Genomic DNA, 25,067 nt, shown 5'->3' on the forward strand with positions numbered 1-25,067 from the left:
TTTTCTTACCCTTTATAAACTGATTTTAATTTGAAATTTAAAGATGAAAAGCGTCACGCCTGACACTTCTGGCCTATAACAAGGGCCAGGATGTAGGATTCTTAAATCAATATTGCAGCAGGTTGGAAATTAGGTTACAAGTGGAAGAAGAATTTGAGCATTTAGAATTGTCATTACTTTCCAGCACCTGTGTGTGACCTGCAGCTTGAGCGGTAATCCATGTAAGTGTGGCCTTTCCAAAGGATGGTTAACTGTTGAATAGTTTATAATGTCTGGGTAAACCTGTCGCTAAAATAGCTATTTAGTATCTTTCAAGAAACTACAAGAGAGAAACAAGCGCTCATGTTGAATCCTACTGGCTTCATTTTTCTGACAACTGAACAATTGAACGTTATAAAAATGCATTGACCCATGCTAAGGTTCAACACCAACGTTACGATTTATACTCTATGTACATTGGCTATTCTCTTGTTTCATTATTTTCAAGCATTCCTGCATTTCTTGGCTTCAAACTCACCATCATTTGTCTTATTGTCTAAAATAATTATGCTACTATTATGCCATTGGTATGTAGAAGACTAGAGTTGAATAGAATCTGTAAGAACTATCTAGTTAATTATATTAAATGGCCAAAAAAATCCTACCCTATACGGTCTTAAATGTTAATACCACACTGTTAAAATCAGGACGGTAAGAAATGTAGAGTTCCAGTTTAACACCACCATTGGCTATGCTGCTTGTACTGTGAATTTTATAGCCTGATAACTATGTTACAATGTTACAGGTTTTTGCATTTAACACCTTATTGGGTGTTTTACTTTAAATATCAAATAAGAAAAAATCTAGAGCACTTCATTCGTGAAGCTTGTAAGTGTCTTATTCCAGAACTATCGTGATGTGCTCTTATAGTGGAGTTTGTAATAGTTTTTCAGATTTGACGAATAAATGCATCTTGTGTTTTCTATGGAGAAGAATTTATTTAAGGGCATATGTAGGGTATAATGGCATGTAATGAAAAGAGGGAAAAGGCTATGTATTGGTGAATATGTTTTGCCTACATGAGATCTGTTGGGCTGTGGTATTTCATCATACAAGAATGATAAAAGCCTCATCACTTGGGAAGGTAATTAAAAGCATGGTGTTAGGTCAGATCCAGCTATACTTAATTTCCTCAGATTTCTATGTTCCATGTTATTGTGAACTGAAACCAGAATATGGAATGGAGTCTGTATGAGCAGGGTGAATTTTTTTAAAGGACCTCATAAAATGTATCTCTTTGGGTATGTCTGCTCTGCAATGTAAGCTCAGGGTTAATGGGATTCGAGTCTGTGAACCTGGGTTTATAGGCCCAAGGCTTGATTGTCCACATTCTCTGGTGACCTTCAGTTAACAATTTCTGGACCTGAGCCCCAAACCTACGCTCTCGTGTCCACAAATCAATACACAGATCTGAGTCAAACTGCCATATCCTAGGCTTCCTAGCATCCTCCTGGTCTGTGGCTGCTTTAGCCCTTGGTTTGTGGTGCAGAGTGAGAAAAAACTTGCCTGTCCACCATGTACTGCACAGGAAGGTGGGGCTGCCCACCTGTGCATTCTGCTGAGCTGTTTTTGAGCAAGCAGCATGGAGAAGTCATTATGCAAAGAGCTTCCCTTGCTTTCGCTCCTGTATCAGAAAATAGAGCATCTGATATACTGGTGGGCATTTTCAGAACTTTTCTGCCCAACTGAAGAGGGAAGAGGAGTTTGATACAGACAGGGGGGACTCAAACTGACAGCTGCTGCTCATGACTATTGGTATAGCTGCTGGTGCCTCTTGTGTACATAGGTGCTTCTAGAGCAGGGTGACAAGCACGTGTTGATCTGTGATCACCAGCAGTGGGTCCAGAACTTCTGTGTAAAGAAAGTCACACGTGGAGTTTTTTTGAGCTGTGAAAGCTGCTTTCTCTGACCCTTCAGTATCAGGATGCATGTATGGTCCAGAAGCAGGTTGCCATCACTGTCTGAAAGCTGGCTACTTCAGACTGCTTCAGTCCGTTGCTAACCATTTTGGTGTTGAAAAGTAAGTGTGTAAAGTGTGGCAGAGTTTTTTGAAGCAATCAGGTGTGTGATTTTACTCAAAGGCACTGGGCAGAACTGATATCTTTGAAGTACAGGCAGTCCCCGGGTTACATACAAGATAGGGACTGTAGGTTTGTTCTTAAGTTGAATCTGTATGTAAGTCGGAACTGGCGTCCAGATTCAGCGGCTGCTGAAACTGACCGCCAGTTCTGACTTACATACAGAATCAACTTAAGAACCCCAGGCGTCCCCAAGTCAGCTGCTGCTGAAACTGATCAGCAGCTGATTCCAGGAAGCCCGGGGCAGAGCAACTCTGCCTCGGGCTTCCTGTAGTCAGCGCTGGTCAGTTTCAGCAGCAGCTGACTTGGGGACACCTGGGGCAGAGAAGCTGGGGTGCTGCTGGGTTGCTCCAGTAGCGCCGCTCCTCGGTGCTACTGGACCAACCCAGCAGCACCCCATCTGCTCTGCCCCAGGCGTCCTGATTCAGCCGCTGCTGAAACTGGCCAGCAGTGGCTGAATCAGGACCTGGGGCAGAGCAGCTGGGGTGCTGCCGGGTTGGTCCAGTAGTGCCCAGAGCGGCGCTGCAGGACCAATCGGCAGTGCCCCAGCTGCTCTGCCCCAGGGTCCAAAACAAAAGCCTGGTCTGCTGGGGGGGGGGGTGTCACACTAGCTGCGCGCCCCCCCCACCTCCGCAGCAGACCAGGGACACGGGGAGCAGAGCCGCAGCGGCAGCGGGGTGCCGCGCCTCTGAGGCTTTGCTCTGGCAAAGTCTCAGAGGCGCGGGACCCGCCGCGGCTGCCGCTTCAGTCCCGGTGCCTGTGGTCTGCTGGGGACGGTCCCCAGCAGACCACAGGCACCGGGACTGAAGCGGCAGCAGCAGCGGGTTCCCGCCCTTCTGAGGCTTTGCTCTGGCAAAGCCTCAGAAGCGCGGGAACCCGCCCGGTGCCCCTGGTCTGCTGGAGACTGTCTCCAGCAGACCAGGGGCACCGGAGCAGCTTACGAACGGGGCTTTCTCGCCCCGGAGCTCGCAGGTAGCAATCCGCCACCTCGACCTCCGGGGCGAGAAAGCCCCGTTCGTAAGTGCGGATCCGACGTAAGTGGGATCCGCGTAAGTCGGGGACTGCCTGTAATTGTAGCTTTCATAGAATAGGGTTTCTGAAGTGCACTGGGGACATTGTTGGGACTTGTGCCCATAGTTTGTCCTCCTCAAGGAGCACACATGTACAGAAATTGCAAAGGGTACATGTGACGCACTGTACCTCAAAGTAGCATCATGGAAGCCCTGTATTCACTGTAGAAACACTATTATTATATGTTTGTGCACAAAGTATACCTTATGAGGTATCATTTTAAAAATCTTGATCTGTTGAACCAGCTGACTAGAAGTGTCTTCAGTATTCCTGATCTGCAGCACATGGTACCATGGAGGGGACTGGGGACTTGATGTGGGTACTTGTCAGCCGACGGTCAGGGCAGTGTGTGTGTGTGTGTGTGTGTGTGTGTGTGTGTGTGTGTGTGTGTGTGTGTGTGTGTGTGTGTTTCCGAGAAAAGGTTTAATGTCCGTGTCTTTACTGCTAGGACCGGGGTCCCATCGCAGTGGGTGACCAGCAGGCCAACAGATGCCCCGTTATATAGGAAGAGCTTATTACACCTTAGATTTTAGTTGCTAGAACACAGGGGTTCCTTCGCAGCAGGCAGCCTAGGAAAGGCTGAAAAGGTGCCCCAACGGATCTTGTCACCTGGGAGTGACACAGATCCAAACGCCCAAGCTCTCCCTATGTCTGTCCCTTTATGACCGACTGAAGTTCTTTTAAATTGTGCTTGGTTCTGTTACAGCAACTGCGGAGTCAGGTTAAAGCTTAAACAGTTACAGGTTTATTAAAAGACTTATAAAAGCATATGGTTACAATGGCTATTGCTCTATTTCTTAAAAGCTAGCATATATAATAATATATATATAGGTCTTAAAAATGATCACAGGAAAAAGGTAAAGATAGAAAATAGAAATAATGGTACCAAGTGACAGCTTAATCTTTAAAGAGCTCTAACACTATGTATATATATACTTAAGCAAAGGACCACATCCAGGTACAATTTTTACCCCTTTCTGTGCCTCTCGACTCCAGTGTGTCAGGCCAGGGCCGGTCTCTCAATTCCTAGGAAAGATGAATACGAGGTGGGCGTCCCCTCTGGAACCTCGGGAGATCAAACACCTAACCCGACCAGCAGATAGATGGTAGATTGACACTCAGAGAAAATGCGCTGCTGGACCCATCTATATACCCCTGGGGGCCCGTATCCTCTTTCTTATCTAAAATGCCGAATTGTACTGGTCCGTTCTGTGGCGCCAGTTCTTACAAGCAAGTTTCAAGTTAATTTACACTTGCAAGAGAGAGAACTAAATTGTGAGTACTAGACATTTTTTTACTGGGCAAGAGATTTCTCCCCCCACGGATGGATGTGTGTTCGTATCAATATGGGTTTGAGTCAAGGGCACTCCTTGGCAGCCTCTTGGTCAGCAATTGGCGTATCTCTGTTTACAGCCATTCACGGTCACATAGCCTGGGCCTTCTGCTCTGTGTGCCCTGGATGCTCCAGGCAAGCAAAAATGGATGTTACAAGGGGGGTTCCTGTCTGGCTACAGTACTGTAGGAGCTTATAGTCTTGCAACCAGAAATTCAAACAGCCTCTCAAATAGGCCTTTATGCTGCACTCTACTTGCAACATCTGACATCCCTGCTCCATAAACTGCTGCATGCCACTCATTGCACAATGAAGTTCTGTGCTGTCTGTGCCTTTCCATTTGCCATGAATCCTTCTTCCTTTGGTGTTGGTCCTTGCCAGAATGTCCCCCATAACTTCATCATGGAAACACTTCCTCTTGGACTGATCCTTGACATTTCTGATTCTGGTGGAGTGTGCCCATGCTGCAGAGGTAAAGGGACCAGCAGAGGTTGAAGAACCTAAAAGCCGTCATCAAGGAATGTATTATTTTCTCAGTACTACAAAACAGGTTCCAGGCATCTGCAGAGAAAAGTACCTTGTGGAACCTGTAGGCCAAAAACATTTATACTTCTGTAAAACTAAGCTTCAGTTGATTGTGAAAGGGACACTTTAATTCCCATGGATGCAACAGTGTTAATGGATGTTAATGATGTTAAGTGAAAAGAGTGCACAAGCACAATGCACAATTGTTTTTTTTATTTTAAACATTGCAGAGCACCTTAGGAGGTGTGAAGAAGTGAGAGTGTGCCTCACTACCTCAGCTGTTTCTGGCCTTTCAGACATTGCATGTTTTGCAGTTCATAACAGTTCACAGAGTTCCTGAAAGCAAAGGGATATTTTATTTCAAGCTGCCAATGGGAAACCAGCTATGCATGCCCTAGAAAGTTTCAATCTTATGCTGTTTGAGTAGCACATGTACATGTGAAGCAGGCTGGTGGCTTACAGAGGTAGCCCAGAAAATACTCTTCCCTGAAATTTGACTGCCTCTCTTCAGTTTTTACTATGGGAACAGTTTGTTGCTATCAGCACCCAAAATTGGGTTAACAGTCATTGGAGGATCAACAGAATGCTTTGTAAGCATCCACATGGTGGATTACTGTCTGTGGCTCCTGAGGTAGCTTGCTCTGAATGCATATACCTGTGGATTACTTGGTAATATCTACTCTCAATTCCCAGTACACTTGTGGACTACGTATAGCCAACCCTTCAGCAGTGCTTTCGATATAGATTTCATCATCCACACATTATATGTAACCTCCCCTAGCACTCCACAGTGTTTGTTGTTTGCTGTGGCATGGCTGATTTATATGCCATGGTGTATTAAAAGGGAAGGCAAGATAACATTCATGCTCTTAACACTCCAGCACATCTTTAAGAATTTTCAAGTTACTAGTAAAACTTAAATTTTAAACGCTTGTTTCACTGTGCTTCCCGTTGTCCGTTTTGAATTCCTTATGGTGGAGGTGATATTAAGGCACTGGCATTCAATCCACTATTAGAGGATACTTACTGCTGCCTACAGTTTGTAATAAATTTTACATTGGATTATATACCAGATATCCTTCCCATGCCTATATTAACAAACATGGAACCAGAAATTTACTGGGCTAACGGGGCTACTTGTGTGTTTCTGCTGCCAGTTCTGGGGTAGGCTGCTCCTTCAAGGGGAGAGCAAAAAGCTCTGCTGCATAGGAACTTGGGACATGTTGCTGCTGGCTCAGTGGCAAAGCCTTTTGGGGACCAGTGTAAGCACAAATCACTTTGACAGGCTTAATCTGGCACTTGTTGGCTTCCCTCTGATCCTACACTGGATTCCGGGGCAGAAGGTTACCATTGGACTAACCAGATTGCTGGTCCTTGTGGCTGACCAGCCCACCTGGTCAAACTGCTTGTAAAAAAGATAGGATGACAGGAAATTTCCAGAAATGTGGTTTTCAGTCCTGGCTTTCTTCAGCTGCTTTATCTAGTCCTTGGGTCCCTGTATTGCCAGTCCCATGAATCCCCAACACGTCCAGCTTCTTTGTTGTTTCTAGATATGAATGGTCACTCCTGGAACTCTTGTTAGAGTTGCTCACCTCAGCAATTAACTAAAATATCTGTGCTCCTGTGGATTTTTTTTTTTTTTTTTTTTTAGCAGCACTCTTGGAAAAGGATGCCTTTTCAGTGGCCATCCCAAATGCAGGAGGAAGGTAAGTCTGCTTGCAGCTCAGTAGAGTAAATAAAATGGAAGGGTTAAATGTTGAGGAGTAGCTTCCACTTCCTGGGATAGAAAAGAGAAAGAATACTAGTCTGTGGGATTGTGGAATAGCGTTAAAGGACTTTCGGGACGAACATAGGTCCAAACTGTTTCGTGAGTTAGCACCCAATTCCTTGTGGGATTTGGACTTGAACCTCTTACTCCCTGCCCCCATGGAATCTTGGGCCTGGAGAGTTTCCTGGGCAGAGTCAGGCAGAATTGGGAGTACATGGAAGTGGGAGTTGGACTCAAGTCTGAATCTGAGGCCATACTTGTATAAACCTACCCTTTGTAATGCAGAAGAAGGTTGAAATGCTTGTGCTCATTTCCTTAAATATCTTAATGGCTTTATTGCATTCTCCGTAGTTAAAATCAGCTGAGAAATGCTTCCTGTCACAGCCTATGTTGGTATACTTCATATCTGATGTCAAAGCTTTCTCAGGTGATTGACCTTGGCTTTGTAATATGTTCGTGTTGGATCAAATCCAGCCACCTTCTGTGTGATTACAAAACATTTCCCAGCTTGATCATGTGTGCTATAAAACTAATATTTAAATCTAGATTGGGAAAAACATTAAGAAAATGTGCGGGCAGTAGAAGGGGAACCAGTCTGAACAACCCAGACTTAGGATGTTCTCCCTCTTTGTCCTTTTCCGTAGCTAACATCTGCAACTTTTCAGGTCACTGATCGAATGAAGAAATGATAGCTGGGAATATTCGCTTTATATGTTCTATGTAGACAAGATGCTCTTGACAAAATTAAGGGCTGCAAAAGGCAGATGCTGACTGAGTTGTCCATGTAGAATACTTCAAACTGATTTCATTTGGTGCTGTGTGGGTTTGTGCTCCAAAGAGCAGGTACAAACCTTTTCTGTGAGTGCAGTGTTCATGGGGAGGTCTGACGGGAAAGCTCTCCAGTAATGGGAATTTTCCATTCTTCTGCCTTCTCTTAATTTTCGTTTGTGATGCTTTTACTGCAGACAGCCCTGCAGAGGGCTGCAGAGGACCAAAGTAGACATTAATCAGAGTATTAAAGTTGTGCTTAAACCTGTGATGACAGTTATGATTAGAATAATAGATTGCCAATTTTTTTATATCATTGAACGTACATTTGCCGCTTCCCTGAGTTTAAATTCCAAGACATTCAGAATGTGTCTTTTTTCCTATGTCATAATTAATTCATTTCAAAGATAAAACTTCAAAAGGTGGTAAAGGGATTCCCCCCCACCCCCAGTTCTTTCTCCTTTCTTAAGTGCAGTTTCTGCTCTCTTTCTCCCCTTCCCTGCTCTCTCATTAGGGTTCTGGGTGTACAGCTTATTCCAACATGATCACCTCTATGTGGGATATGATTAAATGGGGCTGTGAGTGGGAGTTATATGTACAGTATAAGATGCCTGTTGAATGCATTGGTATTCATTCATTGGCATGGAAACTCACAGTTATGGCCTTAAGTTATATTTTCACATCACCCACTATAGTTAGGTTCCACACTCATCACAAAATAACATTGAGCCAGTTCAGTGGGTCCCCATAGGGCAACTTAAAGCAAAATATGCCCTTTAACCTGAGTTCAAACACCATATGTTGGGTTTAAAATACCCAAAATGCTGTCCAGAGTTATGAATCACCAAAGAATTGTTCTTGCAAGGATCTGAGTTCCTTCAATTGCTATGTCTCACATAAGAACTGAAGATACTCAATGTCCCCTGACAAGCAAGGGTATTGTGGCTACTACCTCTCCCCTGCCCACTCTGAGGATATGTCTACTCTTGCACCCTAGTTCAAACTAGGGATGCAAATGTAGGCATTCGAAATAGTCAATGAAGCGGGGATTTAAATATCCCGCGTTTCATTAGCATGATCTCGCCGGCACCTTACTCCGATCAACAGCTGTTTCAAAAGTGAAAGTGTGCACTGGAACGCATTAGTTCGAACCATACCCCTTGGTTCGAACTAATGTTACTCCTCAAAAATTGTAACATTAGTTCGAACCAAGGGGTTTGGTTCAAACTAACGCTCCCCGGCGCGTTCTTTCACTTTCGAAACATCTGTTGATCGGAGTAACGCGCCTGCGAGATCATGCTAATGAAGCACGGGATATTTAAATCCCCACTTCATTGACTCTCTTGAATGCCTACATTTGCATCCCTATTTCAAACTAGGGTGCAAGTGTGGCCATACCCTGAGAGACTATGGAGGCAGGCAGCTCTGACACCTGGGTTCCCAGGGATGTAGTGGGGATTCCATGGTTTTGACAGCTCTGTAATAGTGTCAGCTGAATGGTCTCTGAGCTTGCCCAGCAAGCTGATCTCAAACAACAAGGTCAACGCTTCTGACAGCAGCTGCAAGTGGGAGAATAATCTGTTAAAGAGCTACTGACACCTCATGGAAGAATGAAAAAAGGGCCTCTTTACAAGCAGTTCTACTTACATTGTATATAATACATTTATTTTATCCCTCCTTTATCCACAAAACTGTGTTCACCTCCTCTTTCCCAAAGTGAAATCCTACTCCTCTGTCTGGCATGATCCTTTCCAGAGCAACAAGTTTAAAGGAATGTGAGTGGAGTGGAGCAAAAGCAGCTGGAGAAAATGAATTGTTAAGAGAAACCCTGTTCTCCTGTTGATGTCATCATGAGTTATGTCTAGAGAGGTGGAATATGGAAGATATACAACACAATTAGAACTGTTTTTCAATAGCCCGAGTCTTTCATGACATCAGCACCTTCTTTAAAAGGTGCAGTGAAGGCCCAAAATATTTTAAACGTTATTAGTGATGAAGAATCAATTCTTTTTGCCAGTCCCTACATTTTTTTTTCCACTCTGGGAGGCAAGAGTTGGTAAATGCATGTGTAGCTGGAAGTCTCTGAGGAAGATCTTGCTAATTTTCATTACTAGCGGAAAGATGTCAGGCTTGCTCTGAGACCATCAGTTGGTTTGGAGAATAAGTCCTTCGGTCTGTGCTGAGCAAAGCCCTCAATTTAAAATTCTGACCCCTGCTATGTTATCTTGTCTCTTTACTCACCATTCCTGTTTGCAGTGTGGCAAAGTGCTGACAGGAAAATAGTCTTCAGCCTCTCTTGGAATACCTAGGATATGTTTGCCCAATTGTAACCGACAAGTAGTGAAAGGGTCAGTCATTCAATTGCAGAGCAACTCCAGCTTTGGACACTACTTCTATTTCTAAAAGCTATGGTTTTCATTCCTTCAGACACAAGCATCAATAGAGTCCCTTGTTGGGCTTCTCACAGGCCAAGTGGTTTGGACATTCATGGATTTCACACTCCTTTTAAAACAAATTTTCCATGTATAGTGCTAAAGTCTGTTTTCCGTTTGCGACAGGTGCTACTGTTCTTCTGGATTTAAGATTTTACTTCCCCTTTAGTTACCCCACCCCAAAGAAGAAAAACTGCTGTCAAAAGCTGATGACTGTATACGTATGGGGGGAAGGGAGGGTGCACACAATGGAAGGAAGAGAAAGTAAACTGACCCTGATCATAATTTCAGCAGGAATGTGATAACATTACATGAAGTTCTGTCCCAGCACACGCTGAAGACGTGCTGACCTTAATTACTATACTCTGATTTATTCATCCTGGAAATGGGTTTCATCTCTCTTCCATCCCTTGACAGACAGGCAGGAGTAATTTCTCTGGCAGTACAGATGAATATGCTGTAGTAGACTCCATTTGCCACATTGACAGGAGCAGAATGCCATCAACCACAGAGTTAGTTGGAGAAATATTTTCCTTTTCAGTCTTGCACTCTAACATGAACATGATGTATGTGTACCAATGGGGCAGGGAGGAAGGTCACAGAATTGTGTGAAGCTGAGACATGCATCCCCCTTCTCTGGTTTATTCTTGCTCAAATGTACAAAGAGATGGGGGTAGCGGATGCAAATTGCTTTTTGACTTTTAGACATTATTGATTTTAAAACAAAATATGGATAAGCAATGAAAAAGAAGCACTCTATATATACATACACATACATGTTGCAACATCTCTGTAGCAATCTAATGGGCCTTCTACTTGCACAGTTGTGATCTCCTTTAGATAAGAGAGTATCTGCCCTATCACATGAAATTCTTCAATTTTGTCGTCATTCTCATAAACAGGATAGTTCTATGGAGCAATTTCTGCCTTGTCAAGATACCATGTTTTAGGTGAGTGGGATATAAAGTTTTCCCATCCTCTGAGAATCGCTCTTTGCACAACTAAAAGCAATTGCAATCTGTTTTTTTAAAATGCTGCAGCCACTTTAATTGAAGAAATGTCATGTAGCAAAAATAGTTGAGTCCTCTGATCATGTTTAATACCTGTGATGGGGCAAAGGGGCACCCATCCCAGTAGTGAGGGGGTTAAGAATGCTGGCAGGCTCCCTACTGGCAATGAAAGGGGTAGGAAAAGCCTATGGACTCAACTAGCCTTTTCCCACCTATGGCTGCAGCCAGTGTCAGGAGTAGAAGGGCGAAGTAAAAAGGGAGGGCGTAGCGTAGTCCAGAGCAGACCAGGAAGGAGGACCGCTCTGTTCCTCTTGGAAAAGAAGCCTGGTTATAGCCCTCAGACGGAGCTTGCCTGCCAGTTGGAGAAACCCTCCTGGTAGCAATGACCATATCCTGGGAAGGGATGTGGTAGACGCACAGCCTGTTTTGAAAACAAGCCCTGAGAAGTAGTGCTGGCCCCACAGAAGGTTTAGAATCATAGAATACTAGGACTGGAAGGGACCTCGAGAGGTCAAGTCCAGTCCCTGCCCCCATGGCATTGCCTTAGTTTTAAGTGGTTTTTGTTTCTGATTTACATTTGAACCTTAAATGTTCTGACAGGGTAGGGTTTGCAGGGTGTTTTGACTAGCGGGCCAAAACACCACCATATTGCATTTCACTCTATATCTATATTTATACACGCACGCACAGCAGGTTAGCTCAGAATTATCCAGTATGAGGACTATTTCATTCTTATGTGGGATTGAGACAAAACATTGTTCTTGTGGTTGTAAACAAAACCTTGAAAATATGAACTGTCTGCTGTTGCAGTGATGTCTATTCAAGTTATCTCCAGTAGCCCCCTACTGAGATGAAGAGAACAGGTCAAAGCTATTGTTTCAGGCTAACTCTCCATCCTAATGAGGGTCATTTAAAATGTTGTCATTAACTATATTATTGCTGATCATTTTAGTAGAAACATCTAGTGTATGTGTATGTCACAAAGCCAAAACTACCTCTTCTGTCTGCATGAGTGTCAAAAATCCCAACAATGCCTCTACTCAACTGCCAAAGCTTCCAGCTTCCCCCAGACAATTTCTACTATGCAGTGATGCACTGCCAGTAGAAAATTCTCTGGCACAAAGAAAACTGAATGTAGGGAGAGGATAAAATAGGTTGAATTTAATATAATAAATAAGATGGAGCATCTGCTCTGCCTATATTATTCATGTTCATGTTTTAATTAAATAAAGACTTCAATTCATTATTTTAAATGAGGCTGTCACTGCATTTCTACCTGAGCTCTACAGAACTGAGGAATCCTGCTGCAAAATTTAAGATTATCTTGCGATGGAGTATGTGGGGTCATGGATATTCGTTGGTAACTTCGTCATAAGAGATCAGCATATGTGGGTGGGGAGCCAGTGTGATAGTAAGACTGAGAACTTCATTCCTTAACGTACTTTCATTTGCTTTCATGGGCACAACCTACTTCTTGAGATGACAGCAGTATTAGAAGTCTAGATTCAAGAATAAATAAGGGAAAGGGGGAGAGGGGAGGAGGGAAAAATGCTCATGATAATATCTACACCTTTTTTCTCTCTTCCCCCCCCCCCTTTCCCCCTCCCTCATTTATTCTTGGATCTGGACTTCTAATACTCCTGTCATGTGAAGAAGTGAGTTGTGCCCACGAAAGCTCATGATACCATCTACATGTTTTGTTAGTCTTTAAGGTGCTACTAGACTATTTGTTGTTTGTTTTTTCCTGTTACAGACTAACTGGGCTACCCCTCTGATACTTCCTTTGTCACTGATGGATTTCTAACAATATTTTTAATGATCTGTCTCCTCCTTACCCTCAAAAACAGTTTGCAACTGATCCTCTGCTTTCATAACCATGTGCACTTGACCTCCAGCAAGTCCAGTAAATGTCACTGTGGTTACAGGCTACGTGAAGTTTTTAACCAAATGAAAACCATAGAACTGATAGACTTTGCAACAGATAAATTCTTTTGATGGTGCAACCTCCAAAAAGAATGAACCCAAAGAGACAAAAGGATAGCTATCACAGAAAGCTTATCACTTTTTCCTGCAGAGCAATTGCCTTTATAATGGAGGTTCCTTCTAATGCCTGCATATTTCCCCCCTTTTCTCTGTCTTCCTCTGGTGGTGGCTGCTGTATATCATACACCAGAATAATTGCTGGACTTACCACCATTCTCACCAGCTTCAGCCCCTTGTTACTAGACCAGAACTGATCCAGTTTGCATTGATTTTTTTTTTTCACTCCCACCTATAGGGAGTTCACTGTGCAGCTGAGAGATGTAATGTTAGGTACTATAGAGATTCTCTTGTCTTTAATATGTTTAATTCATTGGGTATTTAATTTCAAGCTTGGCACTAGATTTAATAAGTTCAATAATTTTTTTAAAAGGCCTTAATGAAATAGTTTCACGCCACTATTCCAAGAGCTCTTCAGCCTCTCTTTGCAATGCTGCTTTTGTGTTAAAACTGTAATAGCCTGTATGACAGTGTCCAACACACTGTGACGTTCTCAGTGCTTAAAATTCAGAGTTCTGTTTCAAGGGTGAAATTCTATTTGTAAACAAATGAGTGACTCTGATGATAATGAGACACCAAGGTCTGTAGTGTTTTCCATCTGACATGGGTAATGAATGTATTGTTAATGAGATGTTGACACCCCTCCCATCCTATTGCTTCTCAAAAGCCCTAAATAATCTTTTGAAATCACCTTGGGAATTTTAAATCCTCACTAAACACAATATTTATTCCCCCGTTTATTTGTTACCGGGGGGGGGGGGTACCTGTATTTCTTTGGTATTTCCGCATCTTCAGATATCAAGGCATTTGATCTGCTAGCTCTTTCGAGCCTGTAAGTAATGACCTGATGCTATTTTTCATTAAAAGGAAAAGAAAAATCTATTTGATTTTTCAAAAACTAAGCACAGCAGTAAAACCTGAGTGTTCATCAGAGGCTCAAGATGCAGAAGATAATTTTTTTTTATTGAGCACACCAGATCTGTTTCCCCACTTCTTTTTAAATAGCCTAAACATTTCAGGGTCACTTCTGCCATGTTGGCTAAATATCTAGTCCTACAAGACCTACGTGCCCATAGGGCACAGGTATTCAACCTACTTGCCAAGGTTTGATATATCCAAACTCCTCCTTACTCTACCCCACCTACATATTTCATGGGATTACTGGAAACTGGCATCAGTCAGTGAAGTTTGGTCTCTACTTTACAACTCTATGCAGAAATTTCAAGGTGACGGGCTCAGTCAGGGCTATATTTTCATGTCATTGAACCATCCATCCAAATTCCTTTCTTTTCATTAACTCTTCCAGTAGTTGGAATTCAAGAACCCTTTTCGATAAGCCATCTCCGTACCTTTATTTGTTTGGAGTCTATTAGCATGTCCACCTGCCACATATAGAGCTGGACCTATTGTCTTAAACTGGAATGTATTAAAAGAGAAATCACCAGTTTAAAAATAAACTTGCCTGAGAAATGATTCCTCTTGTTTTAAAAATATTTGGTAGCTGGAATGAGGTATTTAAACAATGCAAATGATATAAAGTAAAATGCAATGCAGACATTCAGAGATCAAATTACTCAGTACTGCTTTACAGTTTGCCTCATAAAATGACTTTCTGCATTGGTTTTCTTTTAAAAGAAAGGCATAAAATTAGTATACCTAATTTAGCTTTCAATTAGGTATACTAACTCTCTTTTTCCCTAGGTTATTTCTCAGACATTCTAATGGAATCTGAATCAAAATCTGCTTGCATCTATTTTCCTGAACAAGTAACAGACTTGTTTTGGTTGGCTAGCATAGAATTCAAATGATACTCAGTGCTGGCTTTCTCAGTAGAAAATAGAATGGCACCCACTTATACCATGAATACAGGTGTAGTATAAGGACCTGATTGGAATAGTTTTGGTGTAGTAGTAATTCATATTGGGGAGATAATTTTGAACTGTTGATTTGTGCATAACTAAGGCTATACTGAAGTCACAGTTCAATTTGGACTCTTACACAGTCATAGGCATTTTAAAAATAAAATTTCATGACATCAGCTATTTAAATTTGAAATTTAATGGTGGTGTAACTGGGGGGGGGGGGCATCGGACTCAAGAGAGTAGTGGGTGGTTGCATCGATATTGTAGGAGGGTCGTGGTATTGCCACCCTTACTTCTTGGCTGCCTTCAGATCTGGGTAGCCCAAGAATGGCAGTGGCTGACTAGAAGCCCAGCTCTGAAGTGCACCACCTCCAGCAGCGGTGCAGAAATAAAGAAAGCATGGTAGGGTATCACTACCCTTATTTCTGTGCTATGGCCTTCATAGCGGGCCACCTGCCCAGCCATACTGCCATTCTTTGGCTATGCAACTCTGAAGGCAGCAGAGAAGTAAAGGCTGGCAATAACACAACCCTCCAACAATAATCTTGCAACTCCCTTGGAATCACTTTTTGGGGCAGGACCCCCAGATTGAGAAATGCTGGTCTCCCCTGTGGAATTTGTATAGCAGCATAATCTACAGCAATGTTTGACGTTAGATTGGAAGATACAGTTATGGACCTACTGGTGCCTCATAGAAAACCTTGGACAAATTCTGGGAGACATACAAAAAGATAAACCAGCTTCTATGTTGTATGTAAATATCATATTTGTGTAAAAATAAGATCTTTGTTTCAGAAGGTTTCACCTGCTTTGCCTGTAACTTGCTGTTTGTTCTGCTGGGTAGTAGGACCATCCTTTTCACAGCAACCCAACTGTGAAGTTACAAACAGAATGGACTTCAGTTTATGGACAAAATGGAGGAGCTGATAAACACTAGGCACTAACCTAACAGAAGACAATATAGCTGTTCAGCAAAACCAAAAGAAAATAAATGCTGAAAGCAAGTCTGTATTTGAGAGTTAAAGTGAAATACTGTTCAAAACTGAGGAAACATTTCTCTAGCCCTCTAATTAGAGAGTCAATGGATAATTTATGTAATGCACCATGAGGGAAGAAATTGATACATGTGTCACCCCTGTAAATGATTGGAGAATGGTAGCACTACTCTTAAAGAAAACAGCCTATCTCTGAAATTTTTTCTTTCTACAAGGAGGAATCCAGTCAGAATTTGAGACCTCTAAGAAGAATACCTTATCTTTGTTTTGAAGATTATATGACTATGATTTCCAGGTTCTGTTACATTTTAGTCAGATGTATCACATTAATATGCCCAAGCAGACACCATACTTTGCGTGAACATTGAAATTGTGTTTGTTCCCTAACTTTGTTTTGCAGTTGATGGCTCATATGATAAATTTCCTTGTTAAATGGGCTATGGGCTCTCTGCAAAGTCTCTGTATACAAAGAATGTAAGCCACTTCCAAGATGGCGAAGAGAAAACATTCCATCTGGGCTTATAGGCAACCATGTAATACTAAGACATGTTTATAAAGATATTAGCTTTCATTGTTGACATTTGAGTGGCTATATCAGTAGCAGTTTGGGGAGCCAAAAATTTATCTTGGTCTCATAATAGAAAATGTTAACTGGGTTTCTTACTACCCATTGGGCTGTTTTAAAAAATAAAGTAAAACAAAAGTCTGGTGAGCTAAAATCATTTTTTCCTTTTAAAAACTGCTTCTAAACTGGATTTATCCTAACTTAACTGAGAAAGTTCAGAATCAGCAAGTGGGTCAAGGGAGATCATTTTCTTTCAGCAGATCATTACAACAGATGAGAGGTAACCTCCTGGGACAAAGCTTGAAAGTGCATCTTGCAATATCATCTGATTCCTCTCCATGTCCTTATTTCTCACCCATCATCATGGTGGTGGAGTACCTTGAGGGACTTTTCTGACAATTCCATTTAGCATTCCCAATGTCAATTCTTTGTTTCTATTCTCCACACTTAATTTTCTATCACCTTCCTTGCTGTGCTTGAAGGGAACAAATCCAAGGGAATGGAAAGAAACATTACTATGAAAACAATTTCTTTTTTAAGCATAAGCCTATTAACATACACGTGTCTCAGTCTGTCTTGATTATTTAATTATTTATTTCAGCTTTAACGCCCAGGTTTTTAACTTTGCAGTGTTTTGCAATAACAACTGGAAGTTGATCCCAAACCAGGGTTTTCTCATCTTATCTGTGAATGATTGTTTAAAAATATTCAGGGAGGGCTGTCTCCTAGACTGGAAAAAGAAATTCCTACATGATGAGCAACCTGGGTTTCCCCTGCAGAGGCCAAGAGAAGATGTGAATTCTGTGGTCTATTTCATGCGCTATTAGTGAATGTGGAGGATAGCAAATATTTCATTATTAAGATGCATTTGACGGTTGTATCTGACCCTCAAGTTGATCCCATGGTAGCAATCTATATTTTACTATTCTGTGCATGTGTCACTAGTATTTGCAACTTTTGATTCAACAAACATTGACTTGTGCATATAGAAACCAAATAATTGTGTGGCTGCTGCTGTTACATTTTAATTGGAGTATTGTATAGCTTAGAGGACTGGCCACAAGGGAGCAGCCAATTACTCTGTGTATCTGTCTGAAAGCCTTTCCATTATAGAATGCTGATTGAGATTATATAGCTCTAGATTGTTCCATGTTATTGATTTCTACCACCCTTAGTCGATGGTCTCCTTAATTGACAATTACCTTTTTCCCTGTGTTTGAGAAAATTGACATGAGCAACCTGAGATGTTAAGTTTAATTTGAACTAGGTAACACTGTGCCTGTTTAATCTTTAACAAGACCCATTAGGCTTCCTGCTTTTAATTTCACACAGGCCATAAAACATCACCACAGGGAAGCTATGACCCATTCAATATATGGAGAACAGGCAGATCTATGCAAAAATAATGGGGAATATTGGTGGTAGGTTTTTTGGTCCATCTGCTCTAACAAGGAGGAAGAAATTGATAGGACATCGTGTTTGTTGCAGCAGAGTTAGAGACCACTGAATTGTACCAGTTTATGAAATTTGTGGTTTTAAATCGCTTCACTGGGTGCTGCTGGGTAAAATGAAATTTTGAATAATATTCTGAGGGCTTTTGTAAGAATCCTATATCATTGGGTCTTTTGACGATACACCAAGAAGCTAATTCTTCTGGAAACCAGGATTTTATGTGTAAAATAAGCAGCTGGATTGTTTTCTTATGGATGAAAACGTTTATCTACAGCACTGTTTCAATAACATATGCATGTTGCTCACATTTGTATACAAATGATGATCAGTCTACTTCAGTCAGGGTTTCTATTGTAAGTTCCTCTAGTTCTTCTGGTAGATTTCTTGTCTGATCTGCATGTGGTTGCAACCAGATTATTTTAGCCCTGATAATTTGTTCTCTGCTCCAGCCATGTCAGATGTAGAGATGTAGAGTTGGGCAGACCCACTAATGGGTGGCGGTGAGGGACAAAGGGGGTAATTGCACCAGCGCCTGGTTTTTCAGAGGGGTCTGGAGCTCCCAGCTGCTGCTACTGTGGCAGACAAAACTAGGGATGTTAAATATCAGTTAACTGAATAGTCGATTAGCCTCATGAACGCTTATCACTTAGTCGACTATTCTATAGTCCCTGGGCAGCTCCTGTCCAGGGGAAGGGATCTGAGCTCCCAGACCCAGCATGAGCTGGAACTTGAGCCGAGCTTCCTGCCTGCTTGTCTCCTAAAACACTTTAAATGCAGAGTGGCAGCGGGGGTAGGTTCAGGACCCAATGCAAGCCAGGACTAAGCTGGGCTGCAGGCCAGCCTGCTAAAAAATTTACTGTCAAGGGGTGGGGGGGGGGGAATGTGTGTAGCAATAACCTATAAGCTTTTGCTGGAGAGGGAGGCCCAGCATCATGCTCTGGGCTGTGCTTTTGTCTAGATTGCAGTAGAACTAAAAATGTCCTAGGCATTTTCCAAATAAAGAAAAAAGTTAGTTGCAGTCCCTGTCCCAAATAGTGAAGTGCTGTGCCAAATACTGGTGCTTTATAAATTAATAATATATTTTACAGACTGTTCCAACATATCCAACGATGTTGAATTAGTTCCTCTTTTCCATAATTCTTATTACCAATATGGAATTTAATATAAACAATTTTTAAAAGTTTGAAATATGTATTAATTTGTATCCACTAAGCAGAGCATGGCTAAATGTTCATCATATTTAACTTTTGTTATTTAAACACTTTTTTAAAAAATTAGTTTTGAGTTCCACTACAGAATAAGGTGAGTGTTGCCCGTTCATTCAGTCCTTGAGCAACTAGTAAAGGAAGTGTAGCTCCTGTCGCAATCTGTATCTGTAAATATCTTGTTCCACGGATATCAGCTGCTATCCTACGCATGAGAATCCAGTGTGTTGCAATGGCAAATGTAGTGTGTTTAGATGGAGCAAAAGGTAATCTTATCTTAGCCAGAACTTGTTTCTACCATTTTGAAAAAATTAACAAGTACGTTTATAAATTTTAAATGGGTTTCTCTTCTCTTTGGATGAAATCTTTACCTTGTGAAAGTTGATGGCAAAACTTCCATGGACTTTAATCGGTCCAGAATTTCACACTTCATTTCTTCTCTTCTTCTACACCCAGAGATCAGTTTTCATTTACTTTTGACTAATAAAATATAGTAGAACTTCAGAGTTATGAACACTCTTCATTCCAGAGGTGTTCATAACTTTGAACAAAATGTTATGGTTGTTCTTTCAAAAGTTTACAACTGAACTTGACTTAATACAGCTTTGAAACTTTACTATGCAGAAAAACGATGCTTTTAACCATCTTAATTTAAATGAAACAAGCACAGAAACAGCTTCCATATCTTGTAAAATCTTTTTAAAAACTTGTCCTTTATTTTTTAATAGTATACATTTAACATAGTTCTGTAATGTGGTTTTGATTTTTGGTCGGGTTTTTTTATTGTGGTGTTGTGTGTGTCTATCGCTACCTGATTGCATACTTCCAGTCTCAAATGAGGTGTGAAGTTGACTGGTCAGTTCATAATTCTGGTGTTTATAACTGTAGTTCTTCTGTACCTATGCTTCTGAAAGAGACTTTTGTTCCTATGATGTGGTTGATGGAAATGGTCATCTTGAACCTACCTGTTTTTGTTTTTCCTTCCCTTTTCATTTTCATTCTGATTGTTCTGGGTCATTGATCTCTTTTTTGTGATTCATTTCATGAAGAGATGTTATTCAGTAAAACAGAGTAGAAAAGTTGTTTGCTTTTTTTATGGGAAGAAATTGTATTTCTTCTCCATCTCTCTCCATTTATGTTGTTCCACTTTGTCACTGGAGTTTGAATGATAAAAGGTATAATAAACTTTAAACTCCGTGGAATTCTCGTTGATGGAATTTAAAGCTAGACAGATCTGTCATTTTTAGCCATTGACACAGGCTGAATTGATGTGGGGCCTCAGGCCTTCCTCTGCCAGATTTGTCTACAGTATGAAGAATCTCATTATTGCAGAGTGCACTTGAAGCTCAGTATGTAGCGGGTATGATGACTGTATTGATGGTTAACTCCTGCACCCTATGAGTCAGTATCATCCCTGCATTTAATGCCTAAGTTTGTGCCAAGGTTCACATTCATTGTGCTTGAGTGATGGCAAATGATAATGACTCATACCTTGTTTGCTGATATCCTATCACTTTTTCTCTGGCTTCAGGGACCTTTCACTGAGTCACAAGGAGTTATTAATGGGAAAAAATGAAGAAGTCTGTTTATGTGAAGAGCAGTCATAGAATCTATGGAGTTCCTGAACATCATCTTTCCTTTGGAAAGAAAACAAGATGGGGTTGTTTCTCTTCACCTTTTTTCTAAAATAACGTGTCTGAAATTTTCTGGCATAGATAGAACAGCTTATGGTCTTGCATTCAAACAGCAAAGCTCTAGAAATCCACAAATAAATGCTATGAAACTTCTGTACCTGAAACCCCAATAGAATAAGGTGAGTGTTGCCCGTTCATCCAGTCCTTGAGCGACTAGCAAAGGAAGTGTAGCTCCTGTGGCAATCTGTATCTATAAATATCTTGTTCCACAGATATCAGCTGCTATCCTACTCATGAGAATCCAGTGTTGCAATGGCAAATATAAGGAAAATGTCACCATTCATTATTATCTGAATCCAGGAAATGGGTCTCCTGTAGATAAAGGAATTATTAGTCAGTTTGCAAACAGGAGCTGTTAACAGGGTGTTTGGAGAGGGAGTTCTCCAGATAAAGGAGGAAGCTAATACAGGAAAGTGGTCTGTCTGTAGTGTGTGTGTGTGTGTGTGTGTGTGTGTGTTTTTCTTGCTGTGTGCTGAGCTTGTGTTTGGCTGTTTTGTTTAGTCTTGTTTTTTCCTTCTTCCTCCTCCTCCCCTCCCACAGAGTGTGTGCTGTGGCTGGCAGGTGGAAGCTGTGAGCTTCTAATCAGGGTTTGAAATCTAGAAGCCTCTGCTCATTGGTTGAGTCTTAGCCCCTCCCTCGATTATCAGGCAGTCCAGGGCTTTATAAAGGAGTGAGTCGGCGACCAGGGAGCTTGCAAACAGGAGCTGTTAACAGGGAGTTTGAAGAGGGAGTTGGGAAAGAGGTGAGATACACTCGTCATTCTTTAACATCTTTTCACTACACTCCTTCTCTTCAGGGAAGCATTGAATAACAACTGAGGAATCTTTCAAAAGGAAGGCAGGTATGGATGGTGATAGCTCTGCTGTTGTTACCTGCACAGCCTGTGCCATGTTTGTCTTCCTCCCAGAAGAAATAAGGGATTTCATCTTCACCAAGTGTAAGCTGGTCACCATTTTGGAAAAACAATTAGAGGACTGGAGGCCCAAGCATCGACCCTACATTCTATCAGAGAGGATGAAGACTTCCTCGATAGAAGGCAGCCTTTAATCCTGCAGCCACAGCAGGATGAAGAGCCAGTTAGGGCAGTACAGGACAAGGAAGAAAACTGGCAGCATGTAACCTCTAGAAGGAGAAGAAGGCCAACTCAGGTATCCCCCATTTCTGTAGAGGTAAGTAACCGCTTTCAGGCACTGCGGTGGGGAATGCTTTGGCAGGGACCTCTCAGGGAAGAAATCAGAAGGGAACACCATCTACCAGAAGGCATGGGATGTGCAGTCTTAGGGATAGAAGATGGGTGGTGGTGGTCGGGGACTCCCTCCTAAGAGGGACTGAGTCATCCATCTGCTGTCCAGACCTGAAATCTCGAGAAGTGTGCTGCTTACCGGGAGCTCGCATTCAGGATGTGACCGAGAGTCTTCTGAAAGTGATTAAACCTTTGGATTGCTACCCCTTCCTGCTTCTTCATGTAGGAACTAACAATACAGCCAAGAATGACCTTGAGCAGGTCACAGCAGATTATGTAGCGCTGGGAAGAAGATCAAGGAATTTGAAGCACAAGTGGTGTTCTTGTCCATCCTTCCAGTTGAAGGAAAAGGTCTGGGTACGGATCGTTGAATTGAGGAAGTAAATGCGTGATTGCGCAGGTGGTGTCCGAGAGAGGGCTTTGGTTTCTTCAACCATGGAACTCTGTTCCGGGCACAATGATTGTTAGGAAGAGATGGGATCCACCTAACCAAGAGAGGAAAGAGCATCTTCATGGGCAGGCTTGCAAACCTAGTGAGGAGGGCTTTAAACTAGGTTTGTTAGAGGATAGTGACCAAAGCCCTGAGGTAAGTGAGGAAGTCAGATACTGGGAAGAATCACAAGGAGGAATGAGCAACAAAGGAGGACTCCTGATTCGGATGGAGAAGGCAGGGCGATCAACTGGTTATCTAAGGTGTTTGTACACCAATGCAAGAAGCCTGGGAAACAAACAGGAAGAATTAGAAGCCCTGGCCCAGTTAAAGAACTATGATTTGATTGGAATAACTGAGACTTGGTGGGGTGACTCGCATGACTGGAGCACTGTCATGGAAGGGTATAAACTGTTCAGGAAGAACAGGCAGGGGAGAAAAGGAGGAGGAGTTGCATTGTATGTAAGAGAGTAGTATAATTGCTCAGACTCCAGTACTTAGAGGGAGAAAAGACTGTTGATAGCCTGTTGGTTAAGTTTAGAGGTGGAAGCAACAGGGGTGATGTTGTGGTTGGTGTCTGCTATAGACTGCCAGATCAGGTGGATGAGGTAGGCGAAGCTTTCTTTGGACAACTGAGACAAGCTTCCAGATTGCAGGCCCTGGTTCTCATGGGCGACTTTAGTCACCTTGACATCTGTTGGGAGACCAATACAGCAGTACACAGACAATCCAGGAAGTTTTTAGAGAATGTTGGGGATAACTTCTTGGTACAAGTGCTGAAGGAACCGACCAGGGGCCACACACAGCTTGATCTTCTGCTCACAAACAGTGAGGAACTAGTAGGGAAAGTAGAGGTGGGTGACAACCTGGGAAGCAGTGATCATGAGATGGCAGATTTCAGGATCCTGACCAAAGGAAGAAAGGAGAGCAACAAAATACACACCCTGGACTTCAGAAGAGCAGACTTTGACTCCCTCAGAGAACTGATGGGCAGGATCCCCTGGGGTGCTTACACGAAGGGGAAAGGAGTCCATGAGAACTGGTAGTATTTTAAAGAAGCCTTATTAAAGGCACAGCAAGAAACCATCCCGACACGCAGCAAGAAAAGCAAATATGGTAGGCGACATCCATGGTGAGCTTAAACACAAAAAGGAAGCTTACAAGAAGTGGAAACTTGGACTGATGACTAGGGAGGAGTATAAATATATTGCTCAAGAATGCAGGGGAATTATCAGGAAGGCAAAAGCACAACTGGAATTGCAGCTGGCAAGAGATGTGAAGGATAACAAGAAAGGTTTCTACAGGTGTGTTAGCAATAAAAGGGTGATCAGAGAGGGTGTAGGGCCCTTACTGGATGAGGGAGATAACTTAGTGACAGATGATGTGGGAAGAGCTGAAGTACTCAATGCTTTCTTTGCCTCTGTCTTCACGGACAAGGTCAGCTCTCAGACAAATGCACTAGGCCAGTGGTCCCCAACCTTTTGAGGTTGTCGGGCGCCAGGGGGCGGGGACACTAGCGCGCCCGGGGGCAGGGCCCCCCCCCAAGGGCCGCGCGCCCGGGGGCAGGGCCCCCCCCCAAGGGCCGCGCGCCCGGGGGCAGGGCCCCCCCCCAAGGGCCGCGCGCCCGGGGGCAGGGCCCCCCCCCAAGGGCCGCGCGCCCGGGGGCAGGGCCCCCCCCCAAGGGCCGCGCGCCCGGCGCTCCCCCCCTCCCGCTGAGTGCCCCGCGCCCGGCGCTCCCCCCGCAAGCGCCCGTGCACCATGTGCCCGGGGCCAGGCCAGCCCCGAGCACGTAGCGGGCGCATTGAAATGCACCGTGTTGGGGACCACGGCACTAGGCAATGCAGTATGGGAAGGAGGTGAACAGCCCTTGGTGGGGAAAGAATAAGTTAGGAACTATTTATGGAGATTGGGAGAGATCCCAGATGATTGGAGAAGGGCAAATGTAATGCCCATCTTTAAAAAAGGGAAGGAGGACAATCCAGGGAACTATAGACTGGTCAGCCTTTCCTCAGTCCCTGGAAAGATCATGGAGAGGATCCTCAAGGAATCCATTTTGAAGCACTTGGAAGAGGGGAAAGTGATCAGGAATAGTCAACATGGATTCACGAAGGGCAAGTCATGCCTGACCAATCTGATTAGCTTCTGTGATGAGGTAACTGGCTCTGTGGATATGGGAAAGTCAGTGGATGTGATATACCATGACTTTAGCAACACTTTTGATACAGTCTCCCACAATATTCTTGCCAGCAAGTTAAGGGAGTATGGATTGAATAAATGGACTTTAAGGTGGATAGAAAGCTGGTTAGACTGTCGGGCCCAGAGGGTAGTGATCAACGGCTCGATGTCAGGTTGGCTGTCGGTTTCTAGCGTAGTGCCCCAAGGATCAATTCTTGGACTAATTTTGTTCAACATCTTTATTAATGGCCTGGATGAGGGGATGGATTGCACTTTCAGCAAGTTTGCAGATGACACTAAGCTAGGAGGAGAGGTAGATACGCTGGAGGACGGGGATAGGGTCCAGAGTGGCCTGGACAGATTAGACGATTGGGCCAAAAGA

General features: G+C 42.9%; 1 protein-coding gene across 16 annotated transcripts in view; it reads left to right on the forward strand.

Annotated features, from left to right (window-relative positions):
• LOC102449934 (transmembrane protein 263-like) overlaps positions 1-25,067 on the forward strand; it is a 408,340-nt gene that overhangs the window by 111,492 nt on the left and 271,781 nt on the right. For 4 of the 16 annotated variants that reach the window (XR_012903540.1, XM_075927551.1, XM_075927550.1 and 1 more), the window contains one exon: positions 6,698-6,752. The exons of the other annotated variants lie outside the window; for them this stretch is intronic. Coding sequence is in view for 3 of the 4 variants with exons in the window: in XM_075927551.1 (XP_075783666.1) it covers positions 6,698-6,752 (55 nt within the window). In the remaining variant the exon portion in view is untranslated. The remainder of the gene's footprint in view (positions 1-6,697; positions 6,753-25,067) is intronic. 16 annotated transcript variants of the gene reach the window in all.

This window comes from Pelodiscus sinensis, chromosome 4, assembly GCF_049634645.1.
Source record: "Pelodiscus sinensis isolate JC-2024 chromosome 4, ASM4963464v1, whole genome shotgun sequence".
Taxonomy (NCBI): Eukaryota; Metazoa; Chordata; order Testudines; family Trionychidae; genus Pelodiscus; species Pelodiscus sinensis.